Source organism: Vespula pensylvanica, chromosome 3 (genome assembly GCF_014466175.1).
Source record: "Vespula pensylvanica isolate Volc-1 chromosome 3, ASM1446617v1, whole genome shotgun sequence".
NCBI classification, from domain to species: domain Eukaryota; kingdom Metazoa; phylum Arthropoda; class Insecta; order Hymenoptera; family Vespidae; genus Vespula; species Vespula pensylvanica.
In genome coordinates, this window is record NC_057687.1 from 1,676,098 (window position 1) to 1,699,320 (window position 23,223).

At 30.1% G+C, this 23,223-nt stretch overlaps 1 protein-coding gene across 1 annotated transcript; it reads left to right on the plus strand.

Annotated features, from left to right (window-relative positions):
* Window positions 1-2,552: 2,552 nt before the first annotated feature.
* On the plus strand, window positions 2,553-22,702 carry LOC122627499 (dynein axonemal heavy chain 1-like). The gene is made up of 38 exons (XM_043808623.1): window positions 2,553-2,621; window positions 3,606-3,760; window positions 5,362-5,601; window positions 5,902-5,980; window positions 6,127-6,340; window positions 6,424-6,586; window positions 6,735-6,853; window positions 6,980-7,185; window positions 7,265-7,427; window positions 7,903-8,063; window positions 9,044-9,259; window positions 9,334-9,558; window positions 9,639-9,801; window positions 9,878-10,047; window positions 10,131-10,339; window positions 10,900-11,002; window positions 12,877-13,005; window positions 13,337-13,457; window positions 14,949-15,079; window positions 15,300-15,405; window positions 15,509-15,663; window positions 15,748-15,927; window positions 16,101-16,491; window positions 16,627-16,898; window positions 17,030-17,340; window positions 17,421-17,646; window positions 17,752-17,947; window positions 18,025-18,218; window positions 18,817-18,971; window positions 19,085-19,451; window positions 19,569-19,745; window positions 19,829-20,080; window positions 20,183-20,335; window positions 20,494-20,762; window positions 20,858-21,084; window positions 21,151-21,332; window positions 21,454-21,577; window positions 22,449-22,702. The coding sequence occupies exons 1-38, from the start codon at window positions 2,553-2,555 to the stop codon at window positions 22,664-22,666; spliced, it is 7,191 nt and encodes a 2,396-aa protein (XP_043664558.1). The 3' UTR covers window positions 22,667-22,702.
* The last annotated feature ends 521 nt before the right edge of the window (window positions 22,703-23,223 follow it).

Sequence of the window (23,223 nt, forward strand, 5' to 3'; positions counted from 1 at the left end):
AAAAATATTTCTTTTCGTGAATATGAAGGACGTTCATGAATTCAGAATTTATAATATAATATAACGTAACAACGTTGTTCTCTTACAAACTGGACAATAATACGATATTTTTATTCAAAATATTATTACGTACTATTTAAGTTTTTTCTCCTTAGATGGAACTGTTTGATAAGTTCGAATAGATATTTAATTGATTGATTACGTAAAGACAGTCACACCTGTTACGATCTCTGGTAAATGCACTTTCAAGAACCATTAATCAAGATTAAGCCAACATCCACGTAACATGAATTATTATATGAGCTTTTCAGACGATATATCACTTACGTGTCCGCAGGACACGTAAATCTAAGCACATTTGATCCGTAACACGCTTTCTTAAAATTGTTATCGCAATTTTCCATCTTCAAGTCAGTCCTTATCTCGAAATTAAAATATATAACTATTCTATGTAATTGTCTGGGAGAGATCTCTGTTGGTCGTTCAATGGGAGAATCTTAACGTAGGGTTCTTAAGTTAGGTAGATAGTCTGAATAGTATAAACACCGACCGTGACCTCCGGAAGAGTTCAGTGACTCTAAAAATTTGTATGTATAATGTTCCGAATCTCTTTCGGTCCCTTTATCTTTTCTCACAATGAAATATATATATATATATATATGCATGTATCTTTTTGAAAGGATTCTCCAAATATATAGAAGGGGAGATTTGCTACTTCCTTCCTTTGTCTTTTTCTTTTTTTTTTTATTTATTTACACCAACCGAGAATAGGATTTCTTTTTTTTCCGAACAAATCGTCAATCAGTTCACTTGCAACACTCTTGTCATCCTTTTTTTTTTCTTTAAACTTTTCCTTTTCCTCTTCTTATTCTTCTTCGTCTTCCTTTTCTTTCTCTTTTGGTATCGTTTTATAACACTAACCTTTTCAAATTACTCGATAGAAAATAAGCCAAGGAAAAGTTGAAAAACGAGGAGCGTCGTGAGGTTCAGCGCGACGTGAGATAAACTGGACGCGCTGTGGACGATCTCGACGCGTTTGCCGGCCGAAAAATTCTCCCGCATGCGCCATGCAATTTAGACTGCGACGACGACGGTGTTCCTTTAGTTCGAGATTTTCATATTGGATGTTTCAACGTAGCTTCCTTTCTTAAGTTTCTATCGAAATCGTCTATAGTCATTTCGTCCAGTGAATATTTCCATCTCTTACGATATTTAAGAGAATAATGTATGAAATAGAAAAATGTTTAATTTCGTTTAAAATCGTTCGTCCGTTCGGATCGATAATATCAAAGAAAGGTAGAAAATTAATGAATTTTATACTATAAAGGTTTTTCCAATCTTTTTTTCTTTTTTTTTTTCTAACTGACTAATTATTCGTTATTTCAATTGATCAATCAAATTTCTTTTGTCTTTTTTTTTGCTGAACACGATATATTCTGAGATTTTTGAAAGAGAAAAGAAAAAAATAGATCACGTAAGCTTATCGATGATTATACTTTAAGCTTAGCTGACATCCTATTTTTCAATGTCAACTTCAATGTTTGACTGTGACAAAGTGTTCCCGTTAGAAGTTCGTATTTTGCGGAATATGAATAATCGTCTAAATGTTTTCTATCGAGCAGAAAGAAGAAAAAAAGGACAAAATTATCGATCATCTATGAATGATATACGTAGGACTACTGTCGTAGTAGATAATTCTGAATGGAATGGATGCAAGTGGAGTAAATCTAACTATGGTCAGCCGAGATATTTCTTATGTAGGTTCATGTTTAAAAAGAATAGGATGTAAGTTCGTTACCATCATAGTTTTTAACAAGAAAAAAAACGTATTCTTCGTAGTAATCCTCTTCATAAAATTCTCCGATGAACTGATCCCTCCTGCTAGTTCTACCATTCTTTCCGGCATTTAGGCACCCTCTCGGTAATTTATTGATCTTCTCTTCCCCATTCGTCGTTTTATTTGTCTGACTACTTATACTCTTTTTCTACGTATTAAAGCAACACGCTTCCGCCATGATTTCGCTCGACAACAAATGGTTCGATCTGTAATGGACTAACACGATAAATATTATTTCAATGTTGTATCAAAACAAGAAAAATCATACACGTATACGTATACGCGTAAATCAGATTGGAGTGGTACTTTTTTATTTTTTCTTTTTTTAATTTCTTTTTTTCACTCGCTCATCGTCGAAGCGACGATTTTATTTGTATAAACTTTAAATTATCACATCGTAATATTATCATCGTTCGTCCAGACATTGATTGATTGGTTTTCCTTTTTTCTTTTATTTTTATGATTGATTGTACAAAAATTTTTTTTCTCGTATAACCTTTCTAATTGTTTATGTATTATAAATGAGATTTTTTGAATATTTTAATTACTATTCATAGAAGTAAATAAATCAAGTATAATTTCGCGAAATTCGGCAAAACTTATCTTTCTACTTTGAAGTCGCTCGTACAATGTTCTTTTTAAAGTACTAGACCTACCGTGAAATCTTTATGTTGGATAATAAATCCATTTATGGAACGTTATATATAGATCCACAATGACAAGTTTTCCTTCGTATAATGTAAGAATTAGTATACAGGGAACATCACAACTGGATCTCGTAGATGTATTGTTTAAGATATGTATTGGTCATTCAAAGAAGTTCAATATTAGATACTCGTTAAAATATTTACAAAATTATCAATGCGAACGGGCAAGATTTTCTCGTTAGAAATTTTTTCATAAAAAATAAGAAATATATTCGAACAAAGGGTAAACATAATCTCGAAAACAAATATGAACCAGCACAATTGAAATTCGTATCGACAGAAGACTATATCTATAGATGACGCAAACGAAATGAGAGAACTATTGTTTTACAATAAACTAAGATAACAATACGATAGATTATTTATAGAAATATAACGTAAATGCAATATTATATATATATATATATATATATACATATATTATATGTACATCACATAAAAGTACGCTGTTTATTCACATATTCACATATTCGGTAGAATAAAATAAAAATATGTATGAAGTAGCTACAGATGCCCATTATGTTATTTCAATTTCCTTTATATAATATAAATAGTCGTTAAGTTTGCTTGGAAACTTACAAAATTGCCGTTTAACATTGACAGAGCCGACTAAAACATAAAATAATGAGAACAAGGACGGTTTACTTCGAGAGTAAATCTGTTCCACTTTTTATTTCTTAATTCTGTCTCGCTGTATTTAAAATCGTTCATTACAAAGCAAATATTTATGCGCGTTTCTATAAATACATATCGCAGAAGATTTACAAATAAAAACTCCGGTGCAAATGGCTCGTGACAATAAACTACGTTTACTCTTACTGTTTACTGCTTTTTGCTTACAGTTTCTATATTGAAATTTATATTCGCAAATTCATATCTCTTGAGTTAGGCACAACTAGTGACCTCGTCACTAATAAAACTTTATTGCAACCTGTTGAATTTTTTTTCTCTTTGCGATCATTAGAGGAAGTCATTTCTTTGTAGATAATTATAACTTCCAATTAATTTAACAATCGCAGATAACGATAAGTAAAAATTTTTAATCAAATTCTCTTTTACAGTGTTATCAAATTCTAAGAGACGCTTGTACCAGTTTAAAAGGACAATTACAGCCAAACGGGAAATTCTTTATGCCAGTCTTCACATACGTGCTTAATCCGAAAGCTATAACGATGGGTCAACTTTATGGCGAGTATGACCTTGATACACATGAGTGGTAAGTAATACAAAATATTTTTATAATCATATTATCTCGACCCTTATGAATTAATATCTTTTTAAATATCTATTTAAAATCTCTCTCTCTCTCTCTCTCTCTCTCTCTCTCTCTCTCTCTCTCTCTCTCTCATTTTCAAATATCGCTCGTTATACTCATTATCCTATCGAGCTATCTAAACTACAATTATATATCGAAAGGTATAAGTTGCGAACAATATCGGAGATGTTCTTTACGATAAAAATGTATACTAGTGTTACAACTGATCTATTTCTAACGTAATTTTTAAACCAAATCGAATCTGATGATTGATTACATCTATTAAATTATAATTGTATCATATAAAACGTATTTTATAGATTAAGAAGAGAGGAGAAATATTTCTTTGACAATATCATTGTATACATTAAATTTTTTTTCTTCATGTGTACTTTGTAGTAGTTCATGTACTTTGAAGTAACAAGCCAGATCATTACGAAAAAAAAACTTGTTATCAGAAGAAGGTATTGTTAAAGGCGAAATATATCGAGCTTGATACGCAAGCGTAAACGATCGATAACGCAAGGTTGCGATAACGCTTTCCATGATAGTCGACCATTCATTTATTTTATTCAGTCCCTCGTGTATTCGATCGATTTGTTTCAAAAGTATACTCAATATGCCGATCATTTTCGCAAAGGGCATACATTTTTGGTTACAAATGTGCCTCTAGAAAATAAATTACTTGTGTCACGTTATCACCATATACAGGGTGTTCGAAAAGGTTGCGACCAAACTTATACTTATTATTAAACTCAAATAGATGAGAAAAGTTCATATAAACTTATGCCTACAAATGTTTTATTGAAAAGACATATGCTTTTAAAAATATTTATAATCTATACTGACAATTATAAGAAATGTTTGAATTAATGATTGTCGAACTCTTTCTTTTTCTTTTTTTTTTTTTTTTTTTTTTTTTTCATATTATAACACTCCTTTTTTTACGTATACGTTTTATAATTCTCTATGACGATTATTGTTTACGAAAGATGAGCTTTGGAAATGTATTCAAAATGCATTTACTATTAATTCCAATACAATTGGAATATTTGAGAGAGTTCGGCAATCATTAATTCGACGAATGGAAGCTTGCATTCTTGCAGAGTGAGGAATTTTCAAACATTCTTTATAACCGCTATAATAAATTATAAATATCTTTAAAAGTATAAATCTTTTTAACAAAGCATTTTCGGACATAAGTCTATATGAAGTTTTTTTCATCTATTTGACCTCATAATATATAATACATAGTATTAAAAAGATTTTTGGACCTGTATATATGGAATATAATCTAAATGCTTTCGTTTAAAAGTTCCTTTTAAATAAAAAACACGAATATATATATATATATATATATATATATATATATATATATATATATATATATATAAAGGAACGAAACACGCGGTACCTCTAATGTTAGGAATTTAACAAAAATAAAATATTTTTTTAATAATCTCTTCTGAGTAAATATGAATAAATAAAAAAATAAAACAAAGAACGAAAAGTTCGTAATAAATGTCACAATATTGACGATGCTTTCGTATTTCTTGTTTTAGGACCGATGGAATTCTGTCGTCCTTAATCCGTGTAGGAACCGAAGCGACGGATGGAAATAAACGTTGGTATGTCTTCGACGGACCTGTCGATGCGGTTTGGATAGAAAACATGAATACTGTGTTAGACGACAATAAGAAACTTTGTTTAACTTCTGGCGAAATTATGAAGTTACTACCAACTCAGACAATGATGTTCGAAGTTGCCGATCTCAGAGTTGCTTCTCCAGCGACCGTATCGAGGTATATGATTATTCTTAAATATATTTCAAGTAGAACCGTTGTACGACGAAATGTTATATCTATAAAATCATATTATGTTTAACAATAAGAGTGCACGATTTAAAATTTATGCTCGTATCGAATTACGATCAAATAACAATGTAACGTACATCAATCATCGCGCATATTGTAAGAATTTTTTTTTAACGAGCAAAAGAGAAGATTTATGGCGAAGTGTTGAACAAAATGGATGATAAATTTAACTGGTTATTAAAGCGATAGGTGAAAGTTGATAATTGATAACATTTTTTAAAAGCGTAGGTGTGGTATGGTATACATGGAACCAGAGGGTCTCGGATTAAAGCCTTTTGTTAATTGCTGGATTAAGTCTTTACCGGAGGTAACTTTCTTTCTTTCTTTCTTTCTTTCTTTCTTTCTTTTTTTTTTTTTTATTTTTTTCTTTCGCTTAATATATATCTTGTAAAAACTTCAAAAAGGAGTATTAATAAAAGTATGCCTTTTTTTTTTTTTTTTATCGGCTAATAGAAAATGCAGGATTACGTGGATACAATAAAGAAACTGACGAACGAATTATTATTTCCTGGTATAAAAATTCTACGCGAACAATTAAGAGAAATCGTAAGCACTGTGGATTCAGCGATAATTCAGTCTTACATAAATCTCATGAACTATAGAATCGGCCCTATGGCTGGTCGAGAAGGCAAACCACCACCACCGTTCTCTTTTCAAAAAACAATACGTAAGCCAAGATAATAATTTTGTATAAAACGAAAACAAATTTTGCAAATGATCTTACAAGAGTTTTCTCTTTTTCTACGATAGCTGATTTACTATCTCCATGGGCTGCTTTTGCTACGGTTTGGAGTTTAGGTGCTACTTGCGGTTACGATGGTCGTTATATATTTAGTACGTGGCTTCGAAATGTACAAAATAATTTCCAACACAAAATGCCATTCCCTGAGGACGGTTTGGTATATGACTACAGGTCCTGTGAATATTGGAATCTCGTAAACACGTAGAATCTTTAAATTTTTAACCATTCATTACATAATATATTTATTTTCAAATAAATTACATACATTTTTATATAAAAATTTATACCTTTATGATCAAGATGGATTTATATATTTTAGATTACACGATGGTGGTTTTACCGATCCGATCGAAGGACAAGATCCGATTCCTCCGCAATGGATTAAATGGTCAGACGATATAGCGAGGATTAACATAACTCCAGAAACTAGATATGCTGGTAATTAAATAGAAAATTTTTTAATCATTTTACGTTATTCTGGAGTTTAAACGTTGACGTTATTATGTTTATAAAACTTTCTTTCCTGATAGTATATCTTCATCGAATAATCACAATATTTTTCAGACATTGAAATTCCAACGATGGATAATATTCGACATGCGACTTTGATCGAATATTTATTTATAAATAACAGTAATATATTGTGCATTGGTCCAACCGGAAGTGGAAAGACTTTGACGATTTCTACGAAATTATCTAGGAATATGCCCAAAAAATTTATTTGTGATTTTATAATATTTTCTGCAAGGACTACTGCTAATCAGACTCAAGTAGAGAAATATTTCTTATTTAAAAGGTTTATATGTTAGCGTTAATAATTGTTATATCGGAGTTACATATTTTGTTTAGGATCTGATTGATGGAAAATTAGATAAAAGACGTAGAGACGTATATGGTCCACCGTTATTAAAAAAGCAAATATTTTTTATTGATGATTTCAATATGCCAGCTCTAGAAACATTTGGAGCACAACCACCTATCGAATTAATTCGACAATTTATGGACTTCAGCGGTGAGAGTTATTAAATAATCTAAGAAATTAAATTCGCGATGATAAAAAATATTACAGATTTACGTTTTGCCAGTATCGGATTTTTAATTTATATATTATAAGAAATATCATTTATCATTATAACAGATAATGTCAAGCGTCTAATACGTAAAACTTAAAATTATATTAAAAGTTTATAATGATTAAATAGCACATCTTTTATAAAATGAAAACACTTCGATTCTATATCTATTATAATATAATTGAAATTTTAAGAAATAGATAAGATCAGATTTTGTATTAATTGTAACATGTAACTCGTGCATAATTCTACCATAATCTTATAAAAGGACCCTTAGTTTTTCTTTCGAAGCAGAATGATTTATGTTCAATCGCTCTTTCGAGATTGTCGAGTATACGAAAAATGCAATATTCTAACTCTTAGAATAAATAAATTGAGTATGTGTGAAAGATAAATGATCACAATTTTTTTCAGGATGGTACGACAGAAAGGAAATCGGTAGCTTTAGACTGATCGAAGACGTAAATTTTATTGGTGCCATGGGACCACCTGGAGGTGGAAGAAACCCAGTAACCCCTCGACTTTTACGACATTTCCATTTCATTGCATTTCCAGAAATGGAGGACGATGCCAAGGTAAATTTCATATTACATATATTGATGAATAGGTATATTGACGAATAGAATGTATTGATTAGGTGTATTGATGAATAGGAAATGAAGGACAATGCCAAAGTAAATTTCATGTTGATGTGTATTGATGAATAGGTATTAAATTATATAAAAATTACGTTTTAGATAGGATTAATATCTTACGATATTATTTATCAAACGATTCTGATTTTATTGGTATAAAATAAAACGCAAAATCTTATAGTTTGGAGAATATCGTGCGTTTTTTTCCGTTCCATAGAGTTTTATTCCGTTCTACCAAATTATCATCCACACCCATACGACATAATTGCAGATCATGCAAGATTTGACCAACGTTAAAGAAAGTGTTCACTAGTTCTTAACCGTAGTATCCTTCGTTGTATTCATTGTAATTAGGCCTCATAAATTGTGCTCTCTATGGTCATAATTTATCTCAATCACTTGGTTGGTCAATAGTAGATGTTATGATCATTTTGCCACCCCTTTGTAACTGTAATGGAGTTGTCCGTGTACGTTTCAGCGAGGTCACCATAGCCTGTATTTATTTAAGGTTCCTTAAAGAAACAATATGTATAGTACTTTTAATCGGTAATTATTTAAACAAACATTTTTAATATTCACGTACATTAATACGAACGACCAACAAATCTTTATAGTTTAATTAATTTTGATGTAATACTTCAAATAACTTGAACATTTTGCTTTGATTATTAAGAATATTGCCTTGGTGAGAATGGCTTGGATTGCAAAGGATTTTATATTATGAGAGTCATAAACTAGGGGAGTGATACTTTTACTGAGCGAGACAATTTAATGTATTCAAGGTTAGTCCATGTTGAAGGGAGGGATTTGTCCTGTGATTCGATCTATACTTTTCACTTTTCATCCCCTTGCATTGCCTTGTATAAGAAATGAATTTTTTAACTTTTTGTTTAACATTGTACTTTTCGTTTCTTCCTTAGGCGAACATCTTTGGGATTATTTTAGAATCTTGGCTCTCGAGAACACCAACTTATATTATTTTATTAAAGACGATAGTAGATATTACACTGAACGTATTTGCCACAATATGCAGAGAACTATTACCAACGCCTGATAGATCTCATTACACTTACAATCTTCGAGATCTTAGTAAAGTATTTCAAGGTATTCTCATGGCAGATCCAACGAAAGTTAATGTGAGTACTCCAATTTGTAAAGTAACGCTATTTGATAACAATAATTCTGATACTTTTACTGATTTTTATTGCAGACTTATGAACACTTATTTTTGTTGTGGTATCATGAAAACACGCGTGTCTTTAGCGATCGATTGATCAACCAGGATGATAGAGATTGGTTCAGCAATCTTTTAACTGAAACTTTAAAGAAACAATTTGATTATGATATAACCGATCTTACAAAAGATAAAGTTTTATTTTATAACGATTTTTGTGGAGCTCATGGACAATACGAACGAATCACCAACTTCCGAAAGGTGATTATTAAAAAAACAAAAAAAAAAAGAAAGGAAAAGAGAATACGTCTACGATCAACTTTATAAATCTCTTATTATAGATAGAACGCGTTCTCATTGAGTTTTTAGAAGATTATAACAATATAACAACAGCTCCAATGAAATTAGTATTATTTCAAGATGCTGTGGATCACATTTGCAGAATTATTCGTATTCTTCGACAACCTCGAGGAAATGGTCTTTTATTAGGAATGGGTGGATCAGGTATTAAGATAAAGTTACTGTTACTTATAAAAATCAAAGGTCACACGGATTTTATAGTTATATCTTTATTATGCAGGCCGACAAAGCTTAACGAAGCTTTCTTGTCATATACGAGAGTATAACTGCTTCCAAATAGAACTCAGTAAAGCTTATTCAAATCATGATTGGCGTGAGGATATAAAAGACATGATGCTAAAAACAGGTTTAGAAAATCAAATAATGGTTTTCTTATTTTCGGATACTCAGGTAACGTTATTATCGATCTAACGTACAAAAAATAATCTACCTATTTTACTTCATAATATTTTATGGCTTGAGTTTTATCACAGATAAAAGGCGAATTCATGTTGGAGGATTTAAACAATATATTAAACAATGGCGACGTACCAAATATATATAGTTCCGAGGAATTGGAAAGAATATTTCAAGCCATGCGTGGCCCGGTTCAGGAGGCTGGTTTACAAATCAATAGAAGTAATCTCTTTTCAACATATCTGAAAGTGATCAGAAACAATTTGCATACTATTATTACGATGAGGTATGTTTTTTGTAAAGTAAGAAGGTATCATTAAGTATCATCAAGTAACTTTACCGTTCACTTTTAAAGACTTCCAAAAGGAAGTCTATATTTTTTTCTTAAGAATCATTATATGGGCACTCATATAAGTTTCCTGGCTATAGATAGATAAAGTTGAATACGATATAATGTGACCTACAGGTATGAATGAGCGACGATACAAGAATTGAATAGAGATCGTTTGATTAGAACGTGTATTGACTTTCTCGAATATATATTCGCCCTCGAATTAGTTCGCTTTACTCTTTGATATATCCACGTATATATTTGCGGAAGTATTTGCCTTGTAGTATACTCCTTTTATTTATACGATTACGTCGTTTTGTAGCTTGACCATAGGGCCATAGAAAAATTTTGTACTTGTTATTACTCATCCGTTCTTACTACGAATACGCTTTTTCTTTTCTTTTTTTTTTCTACGACTTGTGAGAAAGAAAAAAGAGATGAAAATGTACATCTTTTTTTCTTTCTTTCCTTTTTGAAGTTAATTAATTTTATCATGCTCTTTTGACAACCTGTAGCCCCATCGGTGAGTTATTTCGGGCTCGCATTAGGCAATTTCCTGCTCTCGTGAATTGCTGTACGATCGATTGGTTCTGTCCGTGGCCGGATGCAGCTCTACAGGTTTGTATTGCTTCTTCCGTGTTATCGTAACATGAATCAAAATTATGATAGTTAATTCACACAAAATGAGAATAAGATATAAGCTGTGTACCTAAAAGTACCGGAAATTATCTTGACATGTCAAAGTCGTACAAGTGACAACTGAGATGCTTCACGTTATCGTTTTTTCTATCAATGATTCTTTCAATGTCATAGTAATCCTTAATCCTTATAAACTTATAATCCAAAGCTAGATTGATGTCACTAATTTTTATTATTATAAGTGTAAAAAGTATTCATATATAGATTATTGTTAACTATGATTTTTTATAATTTTATATAATTTTTCTTTAATTTTAATAATGAATCTATGAGATTGATATTATATATAATATATAATATATGATCGAAATTTTATGTATGTATTTATGTATGTATATGTACACACACACGCACACACATTATATATACATACATACATACATATATATATATATATCTATATTTATATATATCATGTATCTTTTAATATATATATTTAATATATATATATATTCTGTATATATTTATATTTACATATATTATATATATTATATTATATATATATAGAATAAATAATTAAAAAATGGAAAAGAATGTACAAACTGTTTATAAGCCTACATCGTAACGGATGATTCAGTCTCGTTATATTTCATTCAAAAAACATATTTTTCGATAAATGAAAAAAGATTTCGAGTAATATAATCATTAATTTGATAAAATTATAAATACCATGAGGCTTAAAGTTATTATAACATCAAAAAACAAGTTAACGAAAGATTTATTATCGAAGGAATTAATTTCGTTAATTAAATTTTGTTGATAAACGAACTGAGCTGTTTTATCTCGACTTCATCTCATTGACACATCGAATGGGATTACTGGTGACTGTTACTTTATTTTACAGTTATTATTCAAAAAGTTTGTAAGATATTTTATGTAATACTTGAAAGATTAAAACTATACTTCTTCCTAAAAGTAAAATCTAATGTCAAATGTATGATAATAAATTTTTCTTTTTCTTTTATCTATCTTAAAAGTTATGAAAGATATTAGATGAATATATCGATTTTTGTAAAACTTCTTCAGTAGTCTATCCGTTAAAATCAAAGTCAATTGTTCCACATTTACCATTTATTATTTCGGCATAAAAAGAGTTCTTAAATATTTTCTTCCATTTTTAAAATCTATTCTATAGATGTCCAAGAATATGCATAGGTTTTATATTTCATAAATATTCATAAATAAATAAAATTATAAAGTTTTAGTTGGAAGTAGCTATTGTACGAATACAACCATTGTAAATGCGTGATTCGAAATTTCGCAAGAGGTTTACAAACCTCAAGAATGAGTTAATCTTTCAACGAATATCGAGCGATTTTTTTTTAATGTGTACGTCTTGGTACGAAGCGAATATTAATTCGTACGTGATAGAAAGTTCGGTTCTGAATGATTTATGCCGGAGTTTTTTTAAGACTATATAAATTGCTCTTTAGACATGTAAAAAAAAAGCGATCTTATGATTGAAAGAAAAAGTGACATAAAATGAATTTTTAGTAAGGCTGGTATTACTTAGACGTATACATTATGAAAACTTTTTTATACTTGTCTGGAATGTCTTGTAAATAATAAAATTTTAATACACGCGTGCACACACACACACACACACACACACACACACACATATACACTTAATGATAATTTAAAACAAGAGAATTATTTGTAAAATTCTTTCGCGTTGCTTGAGTTTATTAAAATGCTACGGAAAAAAGTTCGAAATAAAGATCGTAAAGAGCGTTGTTTTGATATTTTCACGTTAATAAATATTTTTAAACTTTTTTCTTTTTTATTTCTAGGCTGTTGCAATGTATTTCCTTGCGGATATTAAAGATGAATCCATTAACGAGGCTGTTCTGAATTCAATTGTAAAGACTTGTCAGTTTATGCATTCTAGCGTGATAAAAGCTAGTGATAATTTTCTGATGGTGAGTCTAGAAAATATAAAATAAAATCATACTATACTACAAAGTGAGATATTTAAACAGGAACACCTACGACACATTTTCTGTCGTTTATTATATATACGAGATATGTCAATAAAGAAAAAAAAATCGATTGGATCGATTAAACTTTTTTATCGATATGCTTTTTTATTCAAAAATAAAATGTTTTATTTTATTTTTATAAGATACAGTCGTATCTATTTATAAAAAGATTGAAATGTTCCTGTTAAAATGTTCGGCTCTGTATAATCTCTGATTTATTTTCGATTAAATAGATAAATCGTTTTGTAAATCATGAAATGTTTTGCCTCAGGAATTGAATCGACATAATTACGTAACGCCTACCTCTTATTTACAATTACTATCCGGTTATGGTGGTCTCCTTTCTAAAAAGAAACAGGAGCTACATTCTGGAATGAGTCGTCTATCAACGGGTAAGCAATCAAAAGTGATTGTTTTTCTTTTTCTTCATTTTTATTATGTACCAACTACTTGTGAGTAATAGCAGGACACAAATAGTACGTCGAAAAAATTGTTTTGATCATATCAGAAGGGGATAATGATGTAGCGTTCGCTAAGATAAACAACGTGGCGACGAATTAGATGAGAGTAATTTAACTAAAAATTTTTTGTCATTTGTCTGATACACAAACTGTATTATTTTAATTTTATTGCAAGGCATATCTTTAAAAAGTACTCCCGCGCGGTGATATATCTTTTAATCTGTTTGCAATATTTTTTGACTATGTGAATTGTTTTCATGAGAAAATAATTTGCTTAATTAACTGATGGCGAAATATTACTAATTAAAGAGCGAACGTGAAGTTATTCCGTGGCACGAATAAACTCCCACGCTGATTTATTCGGTAATTAAATTCAGGGATAAACGTAGTAAGTGCTATCGTATGTTTTATATGCATTAAATGAATATATGTTTGATACAAACATTGTGTAGGTATATGTACATATATATATATATATATAAAATAAATATATATATATAAATATAAATATATTATATATATAAAATTATTATTTTTATATATATTTTATAATATTAATATTTTATATGTATTATATAAAATATATAAAATATATATATATATATATATATATATATAAAGTGAAATATATAAAATTTTAATTGAGCATAAATTCTAAAATAATATTATATTTATACTTAAGCGTTATCTTTGTTAGAAACATTGTCTAAAATTTATCGATAAACGCGTACATTTTTTTTACGACGAATCAATTTAAAACGGATCATTTTGTGTATAAAGATTTATGAACTTACTTAACCGCGTCTGGAAAAGGGTCATAGGTGAAAGACCGGTAACAATGATTAAATAATCCAGAAATTAAATATACCCGTCTGATGGCTGCTGGAAACACGTTCTAAGTTTGTCCTATCGATTTCGGTTACGATGGAGACAGTAGAAATAGTTCTACAAAATTGATTCGAATCGTCTATACGAATGCAGACATACAAAATTTGAGAGATTTGAAATCGTAAAATTTAACGTTATCTCATAGGAAAGACGTAGAAATGAATTACTAGTAATTAAAGTTGTAAGTAACTTTATTTTTAAAAGGTCGACCACAATTGTTCCATCATAAGCTCGAAGTCTTCAAGTTTTATTTAACTGCTCGAAGAACTTGCTAAATAATTATAAGATTTATCATAAATCGTAAACAAGTTAATATCGTTAAATTTTATTTAAATAACATTTCTTTCGAACGTTGGTAAATCTCAAATAAATTAGTACTCGAATTATGAAATAAGTTTGAAAATGTATTCGAGCAATGAAAAACGCAGGATCAATTTCTCGTTTATTTCCCCTTAAGGGATGAACTCGTATCAATTTGTATATATTAGCATAACGTTATTCTAAATAGACGTTACCTTGTTGCCCTACGGATAGGCTTAAATAAGCTTATAAGCACGGAGGCGGAAGTAAAGGAGATGCAAGGTATCCTCAAGGCAATGAAACCTGATTTGGAACAAGCGGCAGTGGCAACCGCAAAAATGATCGTTCAAATCACAAAAGATACTGTGAGTATCCAATAATACAATAATTATCCATTTATACTATATCGTTCTATATTTTATTATTTCTTTTTATTTATTCTTTTCATCGTTTTATCATTATTTTGTCATTTCATCGTTTTATCTTTGATGAAATCCAGTTTACATAATTATCGTGAACTAAGAAATCCTGTATGGTGAAAGAACGAAGAAACAGAAAAATAAAAAGGAAAACAAATTGTTTTAGGCTGAGGCTGAGCAAACAAAAGCAGAGGCGATGAAACAGGAGGAGGTTGCTACGAAATTAAAAAACGAGAACCAGATAATCAGAGACGAAGCTGAAGCTGACTTAAGTATCTGATTTTTAATGTGAAATCTATCATAGAATACATTACTATTGAAATATACCTCTGGAAATAGGTTAAGGACGTTCTAATCGATTTTTATTTTGCGTAGGTGAAGCCAGACCAATGCTCGATGCTGCTGAAGCAAGCTTAAAAGCGTTGAACAAGGGTGATATTACGGAGGTGAAAGCTATGAAAAGACCACCAGTTGGAGTACTTCTTGTTATTGAAGCTATGTGTATCGTGAATAACGTGAAACCTAATAGGGTTTGTTTTATATAATGATTAAATTTTTAATAATATGTATAGAATTTTAATTATAAATAATCCCGTATAATATGTTGATTATAGTTAGTAGGTAAACAACCTGGCGAAAAGATACTAGATTATTGGACACCCGGTAGCCAGATGCTGGCAGATCCCGGACATTTCTTAAACATGATGGTAAATTTTAATAAGGAAAACATCACCGAAGAAATGATCAACAAACTGAGGCCTTATGTTGAGAATCCAAACTTTCAACCTCCAAAGGTATAATTTAATATATATATATATATAATATGTATAATAATATAATATATATATTATATATCTATATATGTAATATACGTTTATATATATATATGTTTTATATATGTTTTATATATATGTTATATATTGAATATATGATATATACAGCTTACATAATAACAACTATTTTAAAGATTCTTCAAGTTTCTAAAGCCTGTCACTCACTTTGCCTCTGGATTCACGCTATGTATAACTATTACTTTGTAAATCTAAAAGTAAAGCCAAAAATGGAGACATTGGCAAAGGCCGAAGAAGTATTAGCAGAAACTGAGAAAGCTTTACTTGCTGCTATGAATAGATTGCAGGAAGTAGAGAGAAGAGTACAAAATCTTAAAAATGCTTTGCAAGATAAGGAAGATAAAAAAGCAGAATTAGAGAGGCAAAAGCAACTTTGTGAGGAAAGAATGGCAAGAGCGGTTAAACTTGTCAGTGGGCTTGCGGAAGAACAACAACGATGGACGTTTACTCTTTCTGAAATGAAAATATCTTTACAAAATGTCGTCGGCGATATTTTGTTATCTTCTGGTATTTTATATTATCCATTACTAAATTTCTAACTTATACGTTTATATCTCATACATTATATCTATGATATTACGTGTTTCATTCGTAATTAAGATCTCACGATAAATCTTACTCTCTATGTTTTACGATGATTAGGTGCGATAGCATATCTGACAGCCTTTACCGATGTTTATCGAAAAAGTCTTTTGACATCTTGGTACGAAGTTATAGGCGAGGGAGTACCTCATACACCCAACTGCACACCCATATCGACGTTAGGTGATCAAGTACAGATAAGAAAATGGCAATTGGATGGCTTACCAAGGGACCTTGTTTCCGTTGAAAACGCTGTACTAGTAATGCACTCGGAACGATGGCCACTGTTTATTGATCCGCAAGGACAAGCCAATAAATGGATACGTAAAACGGTTTGGTTTCTATTTCAATGTAAACATAGTATTTTTTCTTTCTTTTTTTTTTTTTTTCTTTTAATCAATTTTAATGGATACATTCTAAAATAGAAATGAATCGTTTTGTTTTTATTTTACAATAATTATAGTACAAAGACGTTGGTTTATCTATTACAAAGATGATGAGCAAGGATATTTTACATGTGCTTGAAAGTTGTATTCGATTTGGTAAACCGTGTTTAATAGAAAACGTTGGTATCGAGTTTGAATCCGTTCTAGATCCTATTCTTATGCGATCGTATTTCAAGCACGCTGGGCAAATAAGTATTAAAGTAGGTGATAACGTTGTCCCATATAATCCAGACTTTCGTCTCTTTTTGACGACGAAATTACCAAACCCTCACTATATGCCGGAAATATTAGTAAAGGTGTTGCTGGTAAATTTTGCATTAACAGCTAGGTAAACATGTTTAGAAATTATTCCGTTTAAATCGATATTAAATTCATCGATCAATTTCTAAATGAAATTCGTTTAAACAGCGGTCTCCTCGATCAAATGATGAGTTTAGTGACGATACAAGAACGTCCAGATCTCGAGCAAATTCGAAATTCTCTTATAGTATCTAATGCGCAAATGAAGAGCGATTTAAAGGAACTCGAAGATAGAATTCTATATAAGTTAACAACTTCCGAGGGCTCAACAGTTGACGATATTGATTTAATCTTAACGTTGGACGCTTCTAAAGCAAAGAGCGAAGAGATAAAGGTCATTTTCATTAGTTCGAGAAAAGAAATTTTTGATACGTTCACTTTTTGAAGGAAATAAAAAAAAAAAAAATGAAATAAAAAAAAAATTCTATTTATAATACAGACGAAAGTTAAAGCAGCGGAAGAAACTCAAGCGGATATAGAATCTACAAGGTCATTGTACATTCCCGTTGCGGATAGAGCACAGATACTATTTTTTTGTCTTTATGATTTACAATATATAGATACGATGTATCAGTATTCTTTGGAATGGTTTATCTCCATCTTTAACAACAGTATACTTTCCGTCGAGAAATCTAGTTAGTAAACAATCTTATAGTAATGATTGATAGAGATTTTATTTGCACGTTCAAATGTTTATCATTCGTATTTTCAGGTGACCTTAATGAACGAATCGCTAACATTCTAAAATGCTTTACTTTCGACTTGTTTTGTAACGTTTGTCGGAGCCTATTTGAAAAGCACAAATTACACTTTGCGTTCCTTGTTTGTGCGCGTATTCGTATTAGTGCAAAACTGATAGATTCCGTTGAATGGAAACATTTCTTAACTGAAGTCGTCCCTATTTTAGTAAGAATCGCAATATTTTTTAAAAGTCTATTTATAAACAATCGTAGAATTGGAGTTCCGTGTTCGAATATTTATATACGATCAGGAGATTGTCCAGGTGTAACGGGTATCTAAAAATTGATATGAGTACCCTCATAAAAATTAATAGGGTTATACGCGGACGAGATACGTTCATATATGTTTATACAAGTCTATGTTACGAGCATATCTCTCCGTTGTCAAACCCGGAAAACAGGAAAAATGTTGGTCTACTAAATGGCTTTGAAGGACGTCCAGGCTATGAATGATAACGAACACGAATATATAAACTGTTACATATGTATAAAATTATGAAAATCAGTTTGGATCCGGTACAAAACCGAGACACGCAACAGCCACGGTCACGACACCGTTTTGTACATATAAATAGATTTTTATTATCTCATTATCATTTTATTTTTATTTTATTGTCATGTTTAAATCAGTATATTATACGAATCGACCGTTTATTTATATTCTTATGAAATACCTGTTACAAGCTAAATGATAGAATAATAGTTAAGTTTTCTTCCATACAAATATCGTAACACGAGTCAAACATTTTTTTTCCATTCGTCAGAATTTACCAAACCCAGCTCCAACATGGATATCACCGCGATGCTGGAAAGAGATTCAAGCTTTAGAAATTCTTCCGAATTTCAAAGAATTTGTTACATCCTTTCAACAATTATTGAATCAATTTCAATATATATTCGATACGCAGGAAGCACATTTGTAAGAAAAAATACTTATAGAAAGCTTTACTTGGTTATATACACGACTTGATAATATTGGATTATGGTTAAACGAAAAAGATTAAACGTTTAAATATATTATATTGTATCAAGGATTGAGTTTCCTGAACCCTGGCAAACGAAACTGGATGACTTTCAAAAGATGTTAGTCTTGAAGTGTCTTCGTCCTGATAAAATTATCAATGCTATACAAATGTATTTGAGTAAATATTTGGGTAGTGAATTCGTGGAACCACAAGCGACGGAAATCAGTGCACTTTACAAGGAATCAACTCCGATAACACCTTTGGTATTCGTGTTATCCACTGGTACAGATCCAGCTGCTCAGTTATACACATTTGCAGAAAAGCAAAAGATGGATAAAAGATTATTCTCTATTTCCCTTGGACAAGGACAAGGTCCAAGAGCGGAAGCGATGTTAAAGCAATGTGCAGAACTTGGAAATTGGGTATTTTTTCAGGTAAAAAAGAAATCGTGTTACGTTACACGAGTCAAGTTGACCTATTTCAATTCGTAAAGTAAACTTTGTAAAGTAAAAGATATGAAGTTAAAACTTTTCATCTTTATATATCTGTAGAATTGTCATTTAGCACCAAGCTGGATGCCGAATTTGGAAGCGTTGGTTGAAATTTTAACAGAAAAAACGCATCGTGATTTTCGTTTATGGTTGACCTCTGCTCCGTCGCCAGATTTTCCCGTAAGCATTTTACAGAATGGTCACAAAATGACGATCGAGCCACCAAGAGGTATAAAGGTAGGTAAAAATCGATAAATGGCAAATACTATTATAAAAGATAACGTAGATATGTATATTCATTAGACTCGTTTGTATTTTAGGCTAATATGTTTCGAGCATATTTGACGCAAGTTATCGAAATGAAAAATTTTCTTGAATCGGAACATCCAAAAGTAGAATCGTTTAAATATCTCGTTTTTTCTTTATGTCTGTTTCATTCTATTTTATTGGAAAGACGCAAATTCGGCTCTCTTGGCTTCAACATACCGTATGAATTTACAAGCGGAGATTTAGCTATTTGTTTGTCACAATTACATATGTTCTTGATGGAATATACGATTATACCATTTAAGGTATTTCTTTCTTTTTTCATCGAATATCTAAATAGATTTCTTTTCACCAAATATGTAAAATTTGCAATAATAAATTTATTTCATTTTTAATAAACTGTTCAGGTTCTTATCTATACGGCTGGACATATCAATTATGGTGGACGAATAACGGACGATTGGGATCGCAGATGCGTTTTAACGATATTAGAGGATTATTATAAAGTCGAAGTAGTTGCAACCTATTTTCGTTTCGATAACAACGGGATTTACTATCAAGTATATTTATATATTTTTATACGACATATATATTTATTCATTTTGTTATGAAGAGTTTATCGTGGAAAAAAAACTTTTTAAAAAGTGAAAGACATCAAATATATTAAATACAATGAGAAATTCGTATATATCCTGAAAGATATTTTTAATATCTATAGTTACCGGCTGTCAGCACATTTAACGATTACATAGAATACATTACAACTCTTCCTCTCAATGACGATCCAATGCTTTTCGGAATGCATTCAAATGCAGATATAAGTTTTGCACAAGCCGAAGCTTATATATGTCTTGAAACGCTACTTAATTTACAACCAAGAGAGATTAGTAGTGTAACCGTAAGCGATGAAGATATCGCGGCTCGTCAAGCGCGAGAAATGTTAACTACGTTACCCGAGTCTTTTGATTTGATTGCTATACAAAAGAAGTATTGTTAAAAACATAAATGAAGATTATTGAATATATTTATTTAACCGTTTACTCGTGATGCAAAAATTGTTTATTGGTTGTAAAAAATTGTAGGTATCCTGTTCTGTATCAAGAATCATTTAATACAGTACTCCTGCAGGAAGCTAAACGATACAATGGATTATTAACAGTGATAAGATCATCGTTGAATGATCTATTGAAAGCATTAAAGGGATCAGTTGTAATGTCTGAAATTTTGGAAACAATGAATAAAAATATTTCTAATAATAAGATACCAGTAATTTGGCAAGATAAAGGCTATCCTTCTTTGAAACCACTTGGTACGTACGATTAATTTTTCATTTAATTTATAACTCATATTATCTAATGCGTTTTATTTCAATTAGGAGCTTGGTATCTCGATTTGAAAGAGCGCATCAATTTTATTAACGCTTGGTACGACAAAGGTATACCACCGGCTTTTTGGATTTCTGGATTTTATTTTCCACAAGCTTTTCTAACAGCTACTCTACAAAATTATGCGCGGAAATATGTTATTTCCATCGATACGATCGACTTTAATTTTCAGGTAACAAATGAAACAGTACTATTCGCTATTGACAAAATTCTTCTTTTAATTATTTTTATGTAATAATGAATAATAAAACCATCTATAACTATACATTGGAATGTTATTTTTAATATAAAAGGTATTGGCTTCAATACCAACGCATAAACCAGAAGATGGTTGTGTAATATACGGATTATTTCTTGAGGGTTGCCGATGGGGTGGAATCTATTTACAAGAATCACGTCCAAAGGAATTGTATACCGGTAAATATAAACCGTAATAATTATACAGAGTGTTTCAAAATAAGCATTCCTAATTTTCAAATATGATAAATGGATTTCAATATCTTTTCGTAATGAAATAGTGCCCATATCGAAATAATACGATATTAAAGAAATGAGAACTTGAAATAATTTCAACGTGAAAAGGACTCTCTTTTATTGTTTTAATAAATTGTGATGTTATGAAGTATTATAGAAATGATAATTATACTTCGTTTGATAGTTGTTATAACGTTATAGTGGTTATTATAAAGTGGTTATAATTGAACGATAATTTATTGTTCGATTATAATACAATTTCAATTATTCAGTCAATTATATATAATTGAACGATATCTATGAGTGGTTACAAAGATTATCAAAAGAAAAGATAATTTTAGCAACTAATTCTTTTACTGTATTGATATTTCTCTTTCTTTCAACGTTTTCTTTCTTTCTCTCATCAACGATTAATTTAATATAACTCTAGATATAAAAGTCAATTGGTGTCATATCAAAAGAACGTGCAAGTCAAGTAGTACGACCTGTTTTTTTCAATCTAACGATTCAAAAAACGTTCGTTTAAATTTATTTAAATTAAAAAAAAAAAAAAAATACTTAAAATTACAAAAAAAATTGTTATATATATATATATATTTTTTAAATTTATAAAAAAACAGCGACAATAAGCTCAATCAAGAGTTTTGATTTTTATTTCGAGACGGAAACACTTTTGGACACTATTATGAGAAAGTTTTTAACTATATGCCTTTTGATTATATCTGAAAAATAAGATCAGTTATTCTCTATGTTAATATTCTCTATATTAATTTTAATTTATATCATGGACTTAAATGTTCTTTTTTTTTTTTAGAGATGTCCCCTATCCTTTTACTCCCAGAAATAGATCATCAAGTGTTCGAGGATAGGGTTTATATATGTCCCGTATATAAGACGATTGCACGTGCTGGTACTTTAAGTACAACTGGACATTCGACAAATTTTGTTTTAGCTATGGAAATACCAAGCCAAAATACACAAGCACATTGGATTAAACGAGGCGTAGCAATGATATGTGCGTTAAATTATTAAAAATTCTTTTTACATAATTATGCATGTTCATTAATAAAAAAAAAGAAAAAAAAAGAAGAAAAAGAAATATTTTTAAAAGTTACGAACTTTCATTTATGACGAATACGAATGAAACGTTTTTTTTTTTTTTTTTTCAATCGTATTTACGATTGTTGATAATATAGAACATTATCATTTTTCGATAATATAGAACTCATAATCCGATATTACTTTTATCGATAATGTAGAGTCCGTCTTTACGTTTACATTTATCGATAAGATACGATTAGACTTAAAATTATCAACCGATGAAGGTCCAAGCACATTACCGATCGCTTTATACTTTTATTTATTATTATTTTTCACAATTCATCCATTTTTATCAGTATTAACTAACTCCGACAAAATATTTTTCGATACTGTACGAACGTAAATAAAAAATTTTCTTTTTTATTAGCACAAAATATTATTCGATCTATCTTTGTCTCATTAATCCAAGCGTTTTATGCATATAAATGATTATATTATCATGAAAAATATTTGGCACTACTTTCGTCGTATGATCTTTAACAAAAAAA